General features: G+C 61.2%; 2 protein-coding genes across 6 annotated transcripts; one reads left to right on the top strand and one right to left on the bottom strand.

Annotated features, from left to right (window-relative positions):
* Positions 1-50: 50 nt before the first annotated feature.
* On the bottom strand, positions 51-3,545 carry PSMC5 (proteasome 26S subunit, ATPase 5). 5 transcript variants are annotated; one of them, XM_066336949.1, is made up of 12 exons: positions 3,396-3,545; positions 2,837-2,908; positions 2,306-2,375; positions 2,078-2,175; positions 1,757-1,813; positions 1,418-1,648; positions 1,212-1,338; positions 944-1,134; positions 769-867; positions 569-679; positions 409-495; positions 51-167 (listed from the first exon to the last, which is right to left on the bottom strand). In XM_066336949.1, the coding sequence occupies exons 1-12, from the start codon at positions 3,432-3,434 to the stop codon at positions 114-116; spliced, it is 1,236 nt and encodes a 411-aa protein (XP_066193046.1). In that variant the 5' UTR covers positions 3,435-3,545; the 3' UTR covers positions 51-113. The 5 variants fall into 5 exon arrangements, with proteins under 5 accessions (XP_066193046.1, XP_066193045.1, XP_066193047.1 ...); XM_066336948.1 differs by having other exon boundaries at positions 1,418-1,813; XM_066336950.1 differs by lacking the exon at positions 1,757-1,813.
* Positions 3,546-3,765: 220 nt separating this feature from the next.
* FTSJ3 (FtsJ RNA 2'-O-methyltransferase 3) lies at positions 3,766-10,685 on the top strand. Its single transcript, XM_066336945.1, has 22 exons — positions 3,766-3,877; positions 4,249-4,375; positions 4,456-4,561; positions 4,738-4,784; positions 4,933-5,012; positions 5,134-5,233; positions 5,479-5,673; positions 5,851-5,966; positions 6,478-6,582; positions 6,657-6,757; positions 6,835-6,915; positions 6,998-7,150; positions 7,400-7,535; positions 7,615-7,811; positions 7,911-8,037; positions 8,156-8,249; positions 8,547-8,697; positions 8,788-8,864; positions 8,990-9,086; positions 9,180-9,363; positions 9,536-9,630; positions 9,842-10,685. Exons 2-22 carry the CDS (start codon positions 4,309-4,311, stop codon positions 10,029-10,031), a joined length of 2,499 nt encoding a protein of 832 aa, XP_066193042.1. The 5' UTR covers positions 3,766-3,877; positions 4,249-4,308; the 3' UTR covers positions 10,032-10,685.
* Positions 10,686-10,699: the final 14 nt, after the last annotated feature.

The raw sequence follows: 10,699 nt of genomic DNA, 5'->3' as shown, positions 1-10,699 counted from the left end.
TGCAGTGTCCTGCAGCCCCCACCCTGTCCCCAACTCAGTCCCCAACTCAGTTTACAGGCCTGGCCACAGCAGCTCTTTATTGACAGCACAGAGGGAGCAGCTCCAGCCACAGGTTACTTCCACAGCTTCTTGATAGACATGTTCTTCTCACTGTCCTTCTGCATCACCTGGGGGGAGGGGACAGGGGTTCATCCAACATTCACTACCCAAATTGAGCGTTCATTATCCCAAGACCAAGTTTCAGGCTTGCACTGGGAGGGCTCAGCAGCCACTCTGTCCAACCAGGCTATGTGTCCCAGCAGCCTCTCCCGTGTCACTCACATGGTGACAACCCCCTTTGTTTGTGCTCCTGACAGCACACTTTGTGCCCCTGTCACCCCCCACTGTCACCTCTCCCCTGGTACCCACCTTGGCCACGGCCATCTCAAAGTCCTCCTGTGTGACGTGCACCCTCCTCTCCCTCAGTGCATACATCCCTGCCTCTGTGCACACACCCTGAAGGGACAGGAGAGAACATCAGCCAGTGCTCCCTGTGCCAGCCCCCGTGTCCCCAGAGTCCCCAGCTCACCTTCACCTCCGCGCCCGAGGCCCCAGGCATCAGCTCCGCGATTTTCCGCAGGTTGATGCCCCGGGTCAGGTTCATCTTCCGGGAGTGGATCTTGAGGATGTCCAGGCGGGCCTGGAGCAGGGGCACAGGGAGGATTGGAGCCCAGGAATGGCTCCCAGGGAGAGGGTGGGGACAGGGCCAGCTGGGGGTGGTTCTGATACCTCCTCGTTGGGAGGGGGGAACTCGATTTTCCTGTCGATGCGGCCAGGGCGCAGCAGGGCTGAGTCCAGGATGTCGATCCTGTTGGTGGCCATGATGACCTGCACAGGGGAACAATTGTCACCACCCTGGGCACTGTGGGGCTGGCAGCACCCCAGGCAGGGCTGGCCCCTCTACCTTGATGTTCTTGGTGGCCTCAAAGCCATCGAGCTGGTTGAGGAGCTCGAGCATCGTGCGCTGCACCTCACTGTCCCCGCCCGAGCCGCCCTCCAGGCGGGAGGAGCCGATGGAGTCGATCTCGTCCATGAAGATGATGGAGGGCGCATGTTCCCGGGCCATCACGAACAGCTCCCGCACCATGCGGGCCCCTGGGGGGCACAAGGCTCAGCTTGGCCCTGAGCCCACCCGGCCCCAAGGTCCCCCAGAGCCACCCCTGCCCTGTTACCTTCCCCAATGAACTTCTGCACAAGCTCGGAGCCGGACACACGGATGAAGGTGCAGTCGGTGTGATGGGCCACGGCCCTGGCCAACAGGGTCTTCCCTGTGCCAGGGGGACCGTAGAGCAGCACCCCCTGGAACAGCCACACAGCCCCTCAGAGCCTGGCTGGGGACACAGGGACAGCCCAGGGAATCCCCCAGAGCAGCACTTGCCTTGGGCTGGGCGATGCCCAGCGCCTCAAAGAGCTCTGGGTGCTTCACAGGCAGCTCGATGACCTCCTTGATCTCCTTGATCTGCTTGTCCAGGCCCCCGATCATCTCATAGGTGGAGTCTGGGACCTTCTCCACCATCATGAGGGACACAAGCGGGTCCACCTTGTTGGGTAGGATCTTGTGCAGGGTGTAGCTGTCATTGCGCAGGGCCACGCGGCAGTTGGGGGTCACCTGTGGGGACAGCACAGGGGCTGGGTGTCCCTGCCAGCCCTGGGGACAGCACAGGGGCTGGGTGTCCCTGCCAGCCCTGGGGACACCCTGCAGCCCGGGGGCACTCACGTCATTGATGTCGATGTTCTTGTCCACATCCACCACAAACTTGCCCTCTGGGTGTACCTGGAAAGGAGCAAATATTCCCAGGAGTTGTTTCCCCGGGAATTCCCTGCTGAGGGACATCCACATGGCCTGGGAGGAGCAGAAGCCAGGAGCTCCAACCCCACCGGACACCCTGGGGCAGCCCCAGGCCCAGCAGAGCCATTCCAACGAGCTCCGTGGACAAGGACATCCCGCCTCTTGTCCCTAAGCTGTCCCATCCCCCATGGGGACACAGGACAGTCCCCAAACCCCTACTGCAGCCCTATGGGCAGCTCAGGCTCGTACCTTGACCAGCACCTTCTTCTTGTCCATGGCTCTCACCACCTCTCCCACGTAGGATCCCTGCTCCTGCAGCAGCTGCAGCTCCTCCCGCAGGAGCCGCACTGGGACAGGGACAGTGACAGCTCAGCACCAGCCCCGTGGGCTGGAGCCCCCCGTGCCCAGCCCAGAGCCCCAAAGCCCAGCCCAGAGCCCTCAGCCCTCAGGTGAGCAGGAGGAGGCTCCAAGCCATACCCTTGGCATTGAGCTCGTTCCTCTGCGCCTGCAGCCGCCGCAAGTTCTGGCTCTTCTCGTTCACAATGAGCTGAAGGGGAAAGGCTTTGCTGAGTGGCCTTGGGCTCACCCGCACCCCACACCATGGCTTTTAGCATGGCAGCATGGAATGCTTTGCGTTGGGAAAGATTTTAAAGCTCATCTCATTCTGCCCCATGCCATGGAGAGGGACACCTCTCACTACCCCAGGTTGCTCCAAGCCCTGTCAAACCTGGCCTTGGACACTTCCAGGGATCCAGGGGCAGTCACAGCTGCTCCGGGCACCCTGTGCCAGGGCCTGCCCACCCTCCCAGCGAACAACTGCATCTCAATATCCCACCTAACCCTGGCACCCGCGACAGGATGGGAACAGCCCCTGAGCCAGGGCCAGCATCGCCTCCAGCTCAGAGCACAGCCCCACCTCGTGTCCCCAGAGCCCACAGTGACGCGGCTAAACCATCCCTGCTGGAAGCACAGTGACACTGTTGCGGTGCTCCCTGCAGCTGTGTTTACCTGCAGCTCCTCGATCTTGGACAGGTAATATTGCCGCAGCCCCGAGCCGCCCTTCCCGTCGTCCATCTCCATCTGGGACAACAGATCTCAGCGGCCTCCGACACCCCCGCACCCTCACCGACCTCGGGGCTGCCCTGCAGGTCCCCAGTTCCCCCATCACCACCGCCGGGCCGGGTCCTGGGTCCTGTTTTCCCTCCTCCCAGCCTCTGTTCCCAATCCCCAGTTCCCCCTTTCCTCTGGCTCCCGAATGTCCTTTTCCCTCCCCTCACTCCCTTCCCGACCCCCCCACCCAAGCCGAGTCCTGGGTGCCCCGTGTCTCGTGCTCCCAGCGGTGCCCACAGCATCCCCAACTCCACCGCGAGCCCCGCGGTCCCGATCCCGTCCCGCCTCTCAGGCCCCGCCACCTTCCCCAGACCCGCCGAGTCACGGCGCTGCCAGGGTCCGAGCAACCCCGGCAACAGCACAGCCCGGGGGAATCGCGGAGGGCCCCGAGTCTCTCCCTGAGCCCCGCCACGTTCATCCCCAGCCCGATCCCAGCCCAGTCCCGGCCAGTCGGCACCTGCTCGGGCCCGTCCACCGCCATCTTCTCCGCCGGCATCGGGCCCCAACAAAGATGGCGACCACCGCCTTCTGCTGCCCGACCCCTGCGCTCTCGGCGTGATGGCGTCACTTCCTTCTCCGAAACACTCCGCCGGGCGGGCACGGTGCGCATGAGCAATAGTGGCCCCTCACTCGTGTCGGGACTCTGCCGCCATCTTGGAACGGTCAAAGATGAGTTTACTGTCTTGTAAAGTACCGGAGGGGAAGGACAGGATCGTGGCCGCGCCACCGAGCGGGCCCGTTATTGTTTCCCGCACCTCCGAGGGGACCCGTTATCCTTCCTCTTTTTCCTCCTGCAGGCTGCGGAGGAGGGGGTGCGCCACTCCTAAAATGGCGGCCAGAGCAGGAGGAAGCGGAAGCTGGCTGCTCCGCGCGGGGCACGCCGGGAAGGTGGTGCAGGCACGCGGTGGGGGCGGGACGCGGATCAGGATCGGGGTCCAGGTCAGGATCGGGGTCGTGTCGATGTCCTGGGGGCGGCGGCTCGGGTTGGAGAAGGGGGCACGGGGGTGTCAGGCCGGGGGGATCTCGAACCCGGGTGGTCGGAGGCTTCAGGGGAGAACAGCGGGGCCGGGATGCGCCTCGGGGGGAGCGGGGTGCAGGTGGGCCTGAGGGGGCAATGCCGGGAGCAGCGAGGGGGTCGCTGGGAGGGCGGTGAGGAAAGAAGTGGAGGGGCACTGAGAGCGGTAACGAGGGGTGCACTGAGAGAGCGCTAAAGAGACGCAGGGAGCACTGGAGGGGACACTGAGGGAGGCCGGGCTTCACCTGCAGAGCTTCGGGGGACCGCGGGGACCTCACCCCTGTTTCCCCCCCAGGCCCGAGCCCTTGGCTGACAGCACTTCCCAGCCCTCCCGTGGGGCTACCCCACCACCACCATGGGCAAGAAAAGCAAACTGGGCAAGAGCCGGCGGGACAAGTTCTACCACCTGGCCAAGGAGACGGGTGAGGCCCTTGCCTGGCGCTGGGGACAGGGGGGCTGCAGTGTCTGTCACCCCGATAATCACCCCTCTGCTCCCCTCCAGGATTCCGCTCCCGCTCCTCCTTCAAACTGCTCCAGCTCAATCGGAAATTCCAGTTCCTACAGAAGGCCCGGGCACTGCTGGACCTCTGTGCGGCCCCCGGCGGGTGGTGAGTGGGGACAGGCCGCCCGCAGTGCCACTCATAGTGCCACCAGCTGGCCGCGGGGATGTCCTGTGTGTTCCTGTTGTGTCTCTGTCCTTGCTCCCAAAGCCTGGGAGCTCAGTCCCAGACTGAGAGCCCTCCTGGAATCCTGCTGCAGCTTTGCTTCGCTCTGTTCTTTTCAGGCTTCAGGTGGCTTCCAAATTCATGCCAGTGTCCAGCCTGATCATTGGTGAGTGGTGGCATTTGGTAGGAGCTGGGGACAGTACCTGGACATGAGAGGTGAAAGGGATCCTGGGAGGAGGAGGGGGTGGGTAGGGAAGCCACTTAGGGTGGAGTGGATCCGCTTTTGAGGGGATTTGGTGTCTTTCTTTAACTAGGGGTGGATTTGGTGCCTATCAAGCCCATTCCCAATGTGGTAACACTGCAGGAGGACATCACCACCGAGAAGTGCCGCCAGGTACTGTCCCAAATGTCACCCGCTGGCCTGGGGCTCCACAGGTCCCCTGTGGTGGCAGGGGGGTCACGGGGGATGGGGTGGGGTCCTTGGTGATGGTCAAATGGGTGTCTCTGTCCCACAGGCACTGCGCAAGGAGCTGCAGACGTGGAAGGTAGACGTGGTACTGAATGATGGAGCGCCCAACGTGGGAGCCAGCTGGGTGCACGATGCCTACTCCCAGGGTGGGGCTGTGTGGGGACACGGGGACAGGGACATCTCACTGCTCTTAGACAGTTCCAGGGTGGTTTGGGTGGGGAGGGACCTTAAAGCCCATTCAGTGCTAGCCTCTGCCGTTGTGACACTTTCTACTGCCCCAGGTCAATCTGGTCTTGGGGATGGGGCAGCCACAGCTTCTCTGGAAAACGCATTCCAGCCCCTTTCCACCCTCCCCTCTCACTCCCTCACTCCATCTTCTCTCCTACTGCAGCTAACCTGACCCTCATGGCCCTGAAGTTGGCCTGTGAGTTCCTGTGCAAAGGTGGCTGGTTCATCACCAAGGTGTTCCGTTCCCGGGATTACCAGCCCCTCTTGTGGATCTTCCAGCAGTTCTTCCAGAAGGTCCAGGCCACCAAGCCCCAAGCCTCTCGCAATGAGTCTGCTGAGATCTTTGTGGTGTGCCAGGGTGAGCAGCTGGGATGGGGCTGGAAAAACCTGTTGGTGACTCTGATCCCTCCATCCCAGCAGAAAAGGCTCTGATCCCTCCATCCCAGGAGGAGTGGCTTTGATGGCTCTGATTCCTCCGTTCTGGTTCCTCCATCCCAGGGGAGTGTCACTCATGGCTCTGATTTTTCCATCCCAGGTTATCAGGCTCCAGACAAAATCGACAGCAAGTTTTTTGACCCCAAATATGCCTTCAAGGATGTGGAGGTTCCTACCAAGTCCGTCAGTGAGCTGGTCAGCAAAAAGAAGCCCAAGGTATGAGTAAAGTTAGATATAAATAGTACTGAGCTTGAAGAGGTTGTGATAATTAAGTTTGTTCAGAAAAATGGAAGATTTTGGGATGGGAAGTGTTGGGGGAGGTTTGGAGCCCTAAAGTCGCTGCAGCTCTGAAGTGGGGATTCTGGGGCTGGATCAGTTAAACTCTACAGGGGTTGGACATGGGGTTTGTGTCTCTCTGAGACGGCTTTAGGACAGTAAATTTGTGTCAGGTGGCCTGAGCTGAGCACAGAGCTGACACAAACCTGTCATTGTTAGCTTTTGTGTCTGAGGCAGGGCTGGGAGCTGCTGCTGGGCTGAGGCTGGTGACTTGTTCTTGCTCAGGCTGAGGTTGGAAACAATTTCTAAAGTTCTCAAGTACAACCCACAGATCCATTTAGGTGGCCATTGCAGCAAGACGTGTGTTAGGTGATCCCATCCAACCTTCAGGGCTCATGGTATCTGCTTGTCTGTCCTCTGTCCTCACTGCCACAACTCGTTTTCTCTCCAGGCTGAAGGCTACGCTGAGGGTGACACCACCCTGTACCACCGCTTCACCCTCATGGACTTCCTCAAGGCTCCCAACCCCGTGGACTTCCTCTCCAAGGCCAACGAGGTGGGTGTCTGGAAGACTCCCTGTCCCTGTCCTGTGGAGGGGAGGCTGGGATTTAAATCTCTTTCCCTTGCCAGATCACACTGGGGGATGGGGAGCTGGAGAATCACAGCTCCACCACAGAAGAGCTGCGCCAGTGCTGCAGGGACATCCGAGTGCTGGGCCGCAAGGAGCTCAGGTGCTGGGGGACACTGGGACAGCCACACCCCCCAGCTGGGCCTGCTGGCTGTCCCTAACAGCTGCCACCCCACCCAGGGCCCTGCTGAACTGGAGGACAAAGCTGCGGCGGTTCTTGGCCAAGAAGCTGAAGGAGCAGGCAAAGGAGTTGGATATCAAGTAAGAGCAGGGAGCAGGGCTGTCCCCAGGCTGGGATGGGCTGTCCCCAGCACAGCTCCACGGAGCTCCTTCCTTTTGGCAGTCTGAGCTCCGGTGAGGAGGAGGAGAGCAGGGAGGAGGAGAAGAAGGAGAAGATGGAGGCAAAAGCTGCAGCTGCTGAGGAGGCGAAGGAGCAAGAGGAGGTGGAGCTGGCCTTGGCAGAGATGAAGGCTGAGGAGCTAGCAGAGCTGAAGAGGTAGAAAGAGGAGGAGACGTGGGGCTGCAGCCATGGAGACAAAGGGTGGCAGTGTCAGTTGAGGGGATGCTGTGGATTTGGGGTCCTTGGGCTCCTCTGCCCCTCCGAGCAGCTGAAGCAGCTGTTCCAGGCTGTCCCAGCCCTGGAGACCCCTCACAGGGGGGTTGGCAGTGCTGTGGCAGGGGCTGAGCCTCTGGGGTGTTTATGTGGGGAGAGGACAGTGTGGCCTCATTCCTTTACCTCCTCTAGAAAGAAGAAGAAGATCCTGAAGGAGCAGCGGAAGCAGCGGGAGCGTGTGGAGCTGAAGATGGACCTGCCTGGAGTGTCCATCGCCGACGATGGTGACACCGGCATGTTCTCCCTGCGGAGCATCCACAGGACCCCGGTGCGTGGGGGAGCTCCCGGGGTGGGACAGGGCCTGCTTGTCACTCGTGTCACTTGTGTGACTGTAACCTGTGCTGCAGCTGCTGGATGAGCTGTCCCGGGGGGACATGGCTTCGGCCGATGCCCTGCTGGAGATCAGCCCTGGGGACAATGACATTTACGTGTCGGATCACGACGAAGAGGACGACGTGTCCCTGGCCAGCGACCTGGACCCAGAAGAGCTGCTGGAGATCGAGGCCCGGCAGCGGAAGCTGGAGCGGGAGCAGCGTGGGAAGAGGTGAGAGAGGAGAGGGCTCCTGGGGTAGGGGCTGCCCTGGGAGCAGCTCCAGGACCCAGCCACAGCGGGGGACACTGATCCTGCTGCTCCGTGTCACAGGCCGAAGTTTAAGCGGAAGCAAGAGGAGGAGGATGAGGAAGGGCAGGAAGTGGAGAATCCTCTGCTGGTGCCCCTGGAGGAAAAGTCAGTGCTGGAGGAGCGACAGACCAGCCTGTGGTTTGGGAAGGTGAGTCCCACTTGTGGGGGAGGAATGATGGAGCAGCCTCAGCCCCAGCAGCTTCCCAGGACTGTCCTGGGGCTGAACCCCCACTCCCTGGGGCTGACCTCACTGTTCCCCATCCCAGGATGCCTTCGCTGGCATCGAGGATGATGCGGATGAGGAGCTGGAGCTAGGGCAGGCCCAGATGTTGGCTGAGAGGCAGCGTGAGACTCAAAGAGGTGAGAGGACACAGGGAGACAGTCCCACAGCCCAGTGTGGGGCACTGGGTCCAGCCACAATGGAGATGCTGCCCTGAGCAGCAGCATAGATTGGTTTGGGTTGGAAAGGACCTTAAAGAGCACCCAGTTCCAAGCCTTGCCATGGGCAGGAACACTTTCCACTAGACCAGAGGCTGTTCCCAGCCAGTGTCACTAAGAAGTTGTCATTAGTGCAGTGTTAATGAGCAGGATCTCTAGAGAAGTGTCTGTGGCAGGATCTGCCTTGGCTCTGTCTCACCTGGTGCTTCCCATTCCCAGAAAAAACAACAAAGAAAGGACAGAAGGAGAAGAAAGTGGCCCAGAAGGAGACTCCAGCTGAGCCCACCCCTGCAGCAAGCACAGCTCCTGATGCCAGTGAAGCTCAGGAGGAGCAGAGCAGTGATGATGACAGCAGCAGTGAAGATGAGAGGTGAGGGCTGAGGGGGGTCTGGGGTGTCCTCCCCAGCTCTACAGACCTGGAGAGCTGAGGGACTCCAGCCTTGCCCACTCCCCTCCACAGGCCACTTGCACCGGTGGGGAGGAAGCAGAGCCGTGTTGAGCCCTGTGGCTTCGAGGTGGTGCCCATTGAGAAACCAGGTGAGTGTGGGGCCATGGGGGTCCCTTGGGAGGGATGGGAGATGGGGGCAAGGACAGACCATGCTCCCAGGGCTGCTCCCTGGGTCTTGGGCTGCCGCCAGGCCAAGCTTTCCCATGTCCCACAGTGAAAAGAGTCCTGGATGCAGAGGGCCTGGCCCTCGGCTCTGTCATTGCCACTTCCAAAAAGGCTCGGCGAGACCTCATCGACGACTCCTTCAACAGGTACCGGGCTGGGGGCTGCAGGGTGTTGTTCCCCTGCAGGGACAGGTGAAGTGGGGCCTCCATGTCCAGCACAGCTCACCTGGGCCCCTCCAGGTACTCTTACAACGAGGAGGAGGGGGAGCTGCCTGAGTGGTTCACAGAGGAGGAGCGGCAGCACCGGCGCCGGCAGCTGCCCGTGGACAAGCAGACGGTTGAGGCCTATCGGCAGCGCTGGAAGGAGATCAACGCCCGCCCCATCAAGAAGGTGGCGGAGGCCAAGGCCCGCAAGAAGCGGAGGGTGAGTGAGGGTGGGCTCCCAGGGGTGCCCTGACTCCCCTCCCAGGGCCTCAGTCCTCCCCTCTGACCCCCCTGTCCCTCCTCCAATGCCCCTGTCCCTTCTCTGATACCCACCTGTCCCACCTCTGACTGTCCCTCCTCTGACCCCATGTCCCCTCTGGCTGTTCCCCCAGATGCTGAAGAAGCTGGAGCAGATGAAGAAGAAGGCCGAAGCTGTGGTGAGCACCGTGGACATCTCAGAGCGGGAGAAGGTGGCCCAGCTGCGCCGGTGAGTGGCCAAGTCAGGATCCAGTTCCTCTCTTTGTGGCTGGGCTGGCTGGTGGGGCCGTGTCCCTGCAGCCACTGGGGCAGCCCTGTGTCCCCAGCCAGGCTGACCCAGGGGTGGCAGCACCAGAGGAGGGATGGGATTCAATGTCCCAACACTGGGTTTGGTTTTTGTCCCAGCCAAACTCACTCTGACCTTTGTCCTTCTCCTGCAGCATCTACAAGAAGGCTGGGCTGGCCAAGGAGAAGCGCCAGGTCACCTACCTGGTGGCCAAGAAAGGCGTGGGACCCCGGGTGCGGCGTCCCCCTGGTGTCAAGGGCCAGTTCAAGGTGGTTGACAGCCGCCTCAAGAAGGATGTCAGGGCTCAGAAGCGTAAAGAGCAGAAGAAAAAACGCCACAAATGAGATGGGAGTGGCTCTGTCCCCAGCAAGGGACACAGCTCGGGGCACAGAGCTGGCTCCTGTGCCCCACTGCCACCTCAGGAGCCCTGGGAACAGGGCTGGGGCGTGGCCACACCTTGCTTAGTCTGTGACTTCCTGTGACAGTGCCTTATGCCCTCATCTGAGGCACAGAGGGGTCATTTGGCCCCAGCGCTCTGGCCCTTAGCCACAGGTCCAGGTGTCACCAGGCTGGCTCTGCTGGGTGACTCCCCCTGGGGAGATCACAGGAGCAACCACACCAGTCCCAGATGTCCCCAAGGAGGATGTGGCTCTGGGGGGCATCCTGGGCCAGAGTTGTCACTGAGGTGGTGGAACAGTGGTATGTGTCCCCAGAGACAGCAGGGTTTAACCCCAGTCTGAGGCTGCCCAGGGTTGTGTCCTGCTGAGACGAAGGACCTGTGCTGGCACTGCCATGTCCCCTTGTGCCATATGACAGGCAGAGAGGGAGGGCACTGCTGGGTGTGTTCTGTATACCTGCTTGTGCCTCAGGAGCCCACCCAGCTTTGTCTCACAGGAATGACTCTCCTGACCTTAACCTCCTGCCCCAGGCCACAGCAGCCACCCTGTCCCTTCTATCCCCACTCTCTTCTGGGGTGGGACTCAAGGAAAAGAAAGACTTAAGAGTAAAGAAG

This window comes from Sylvia atricapilla, chromosome 27 (genome assembly GCF_009819655.1).
Source record: "Sylvia atricapilla isolate bSylAtr1 chromosome 27, bSylAtr1.pri, whole genome shotgun sequence".
Taxonomy (NCBI): Eukaryota; Metazoa; Chordata; class Aves; order Passeriformes; family Sylviidae; genus Sylvia; species Sylvia atricapilla.
Note: the sequence above shows the minus strand (reverse complement) of the source record. Positions and strands in the feature narration are given on the sequence as shown.

Bases quoted from the DNA above. Each gene is read 5' to 3' on its own strand.
- PSMC5 (XM_066336948.1), bottom strand. From the start codon at position 3,434: ATGCCGGCGGAGAAGATGGCGGTGGACGGGCCCGAGCAG. The intron at 1,814-2,077 runs GTACGAGCCTGA...GCTCCTTTCCAG, and splicing joins AGAAGAAGGTGCTGGTCAAG to GTACACCCAGAGGGCAAGTT. The intron at 168-408 runs GTGGGTACCAGG...CCCTCCCCCCAG, and splicing joins TTGAGATGGCCGTGGCCAAG to GTGATGCAGAAGGACAGTGA.
- FTSJ3 (XM_066336945.1), top strand. From the start codon at position 4,309: ATGGGCAAGAAAAGCAAACTGGGCAAGAGCCGGCGGGACAAGTTCTAC. The intron at 4,785-4,932 runs GTGAGTGGTGGC...TTCTTTAACTAG, and splicing joins AGTGTCCAGCCTGATCATTG to GGGTGGATTTGGTGCCTATC. The intron at 5,013-5,133 runs GTACTGTCCCAA...TCTGTCCCACAG, and splicing joins CCACCGAGAAGTGCCGCCAG to GCACTGCGCAAGGAGCTGCA.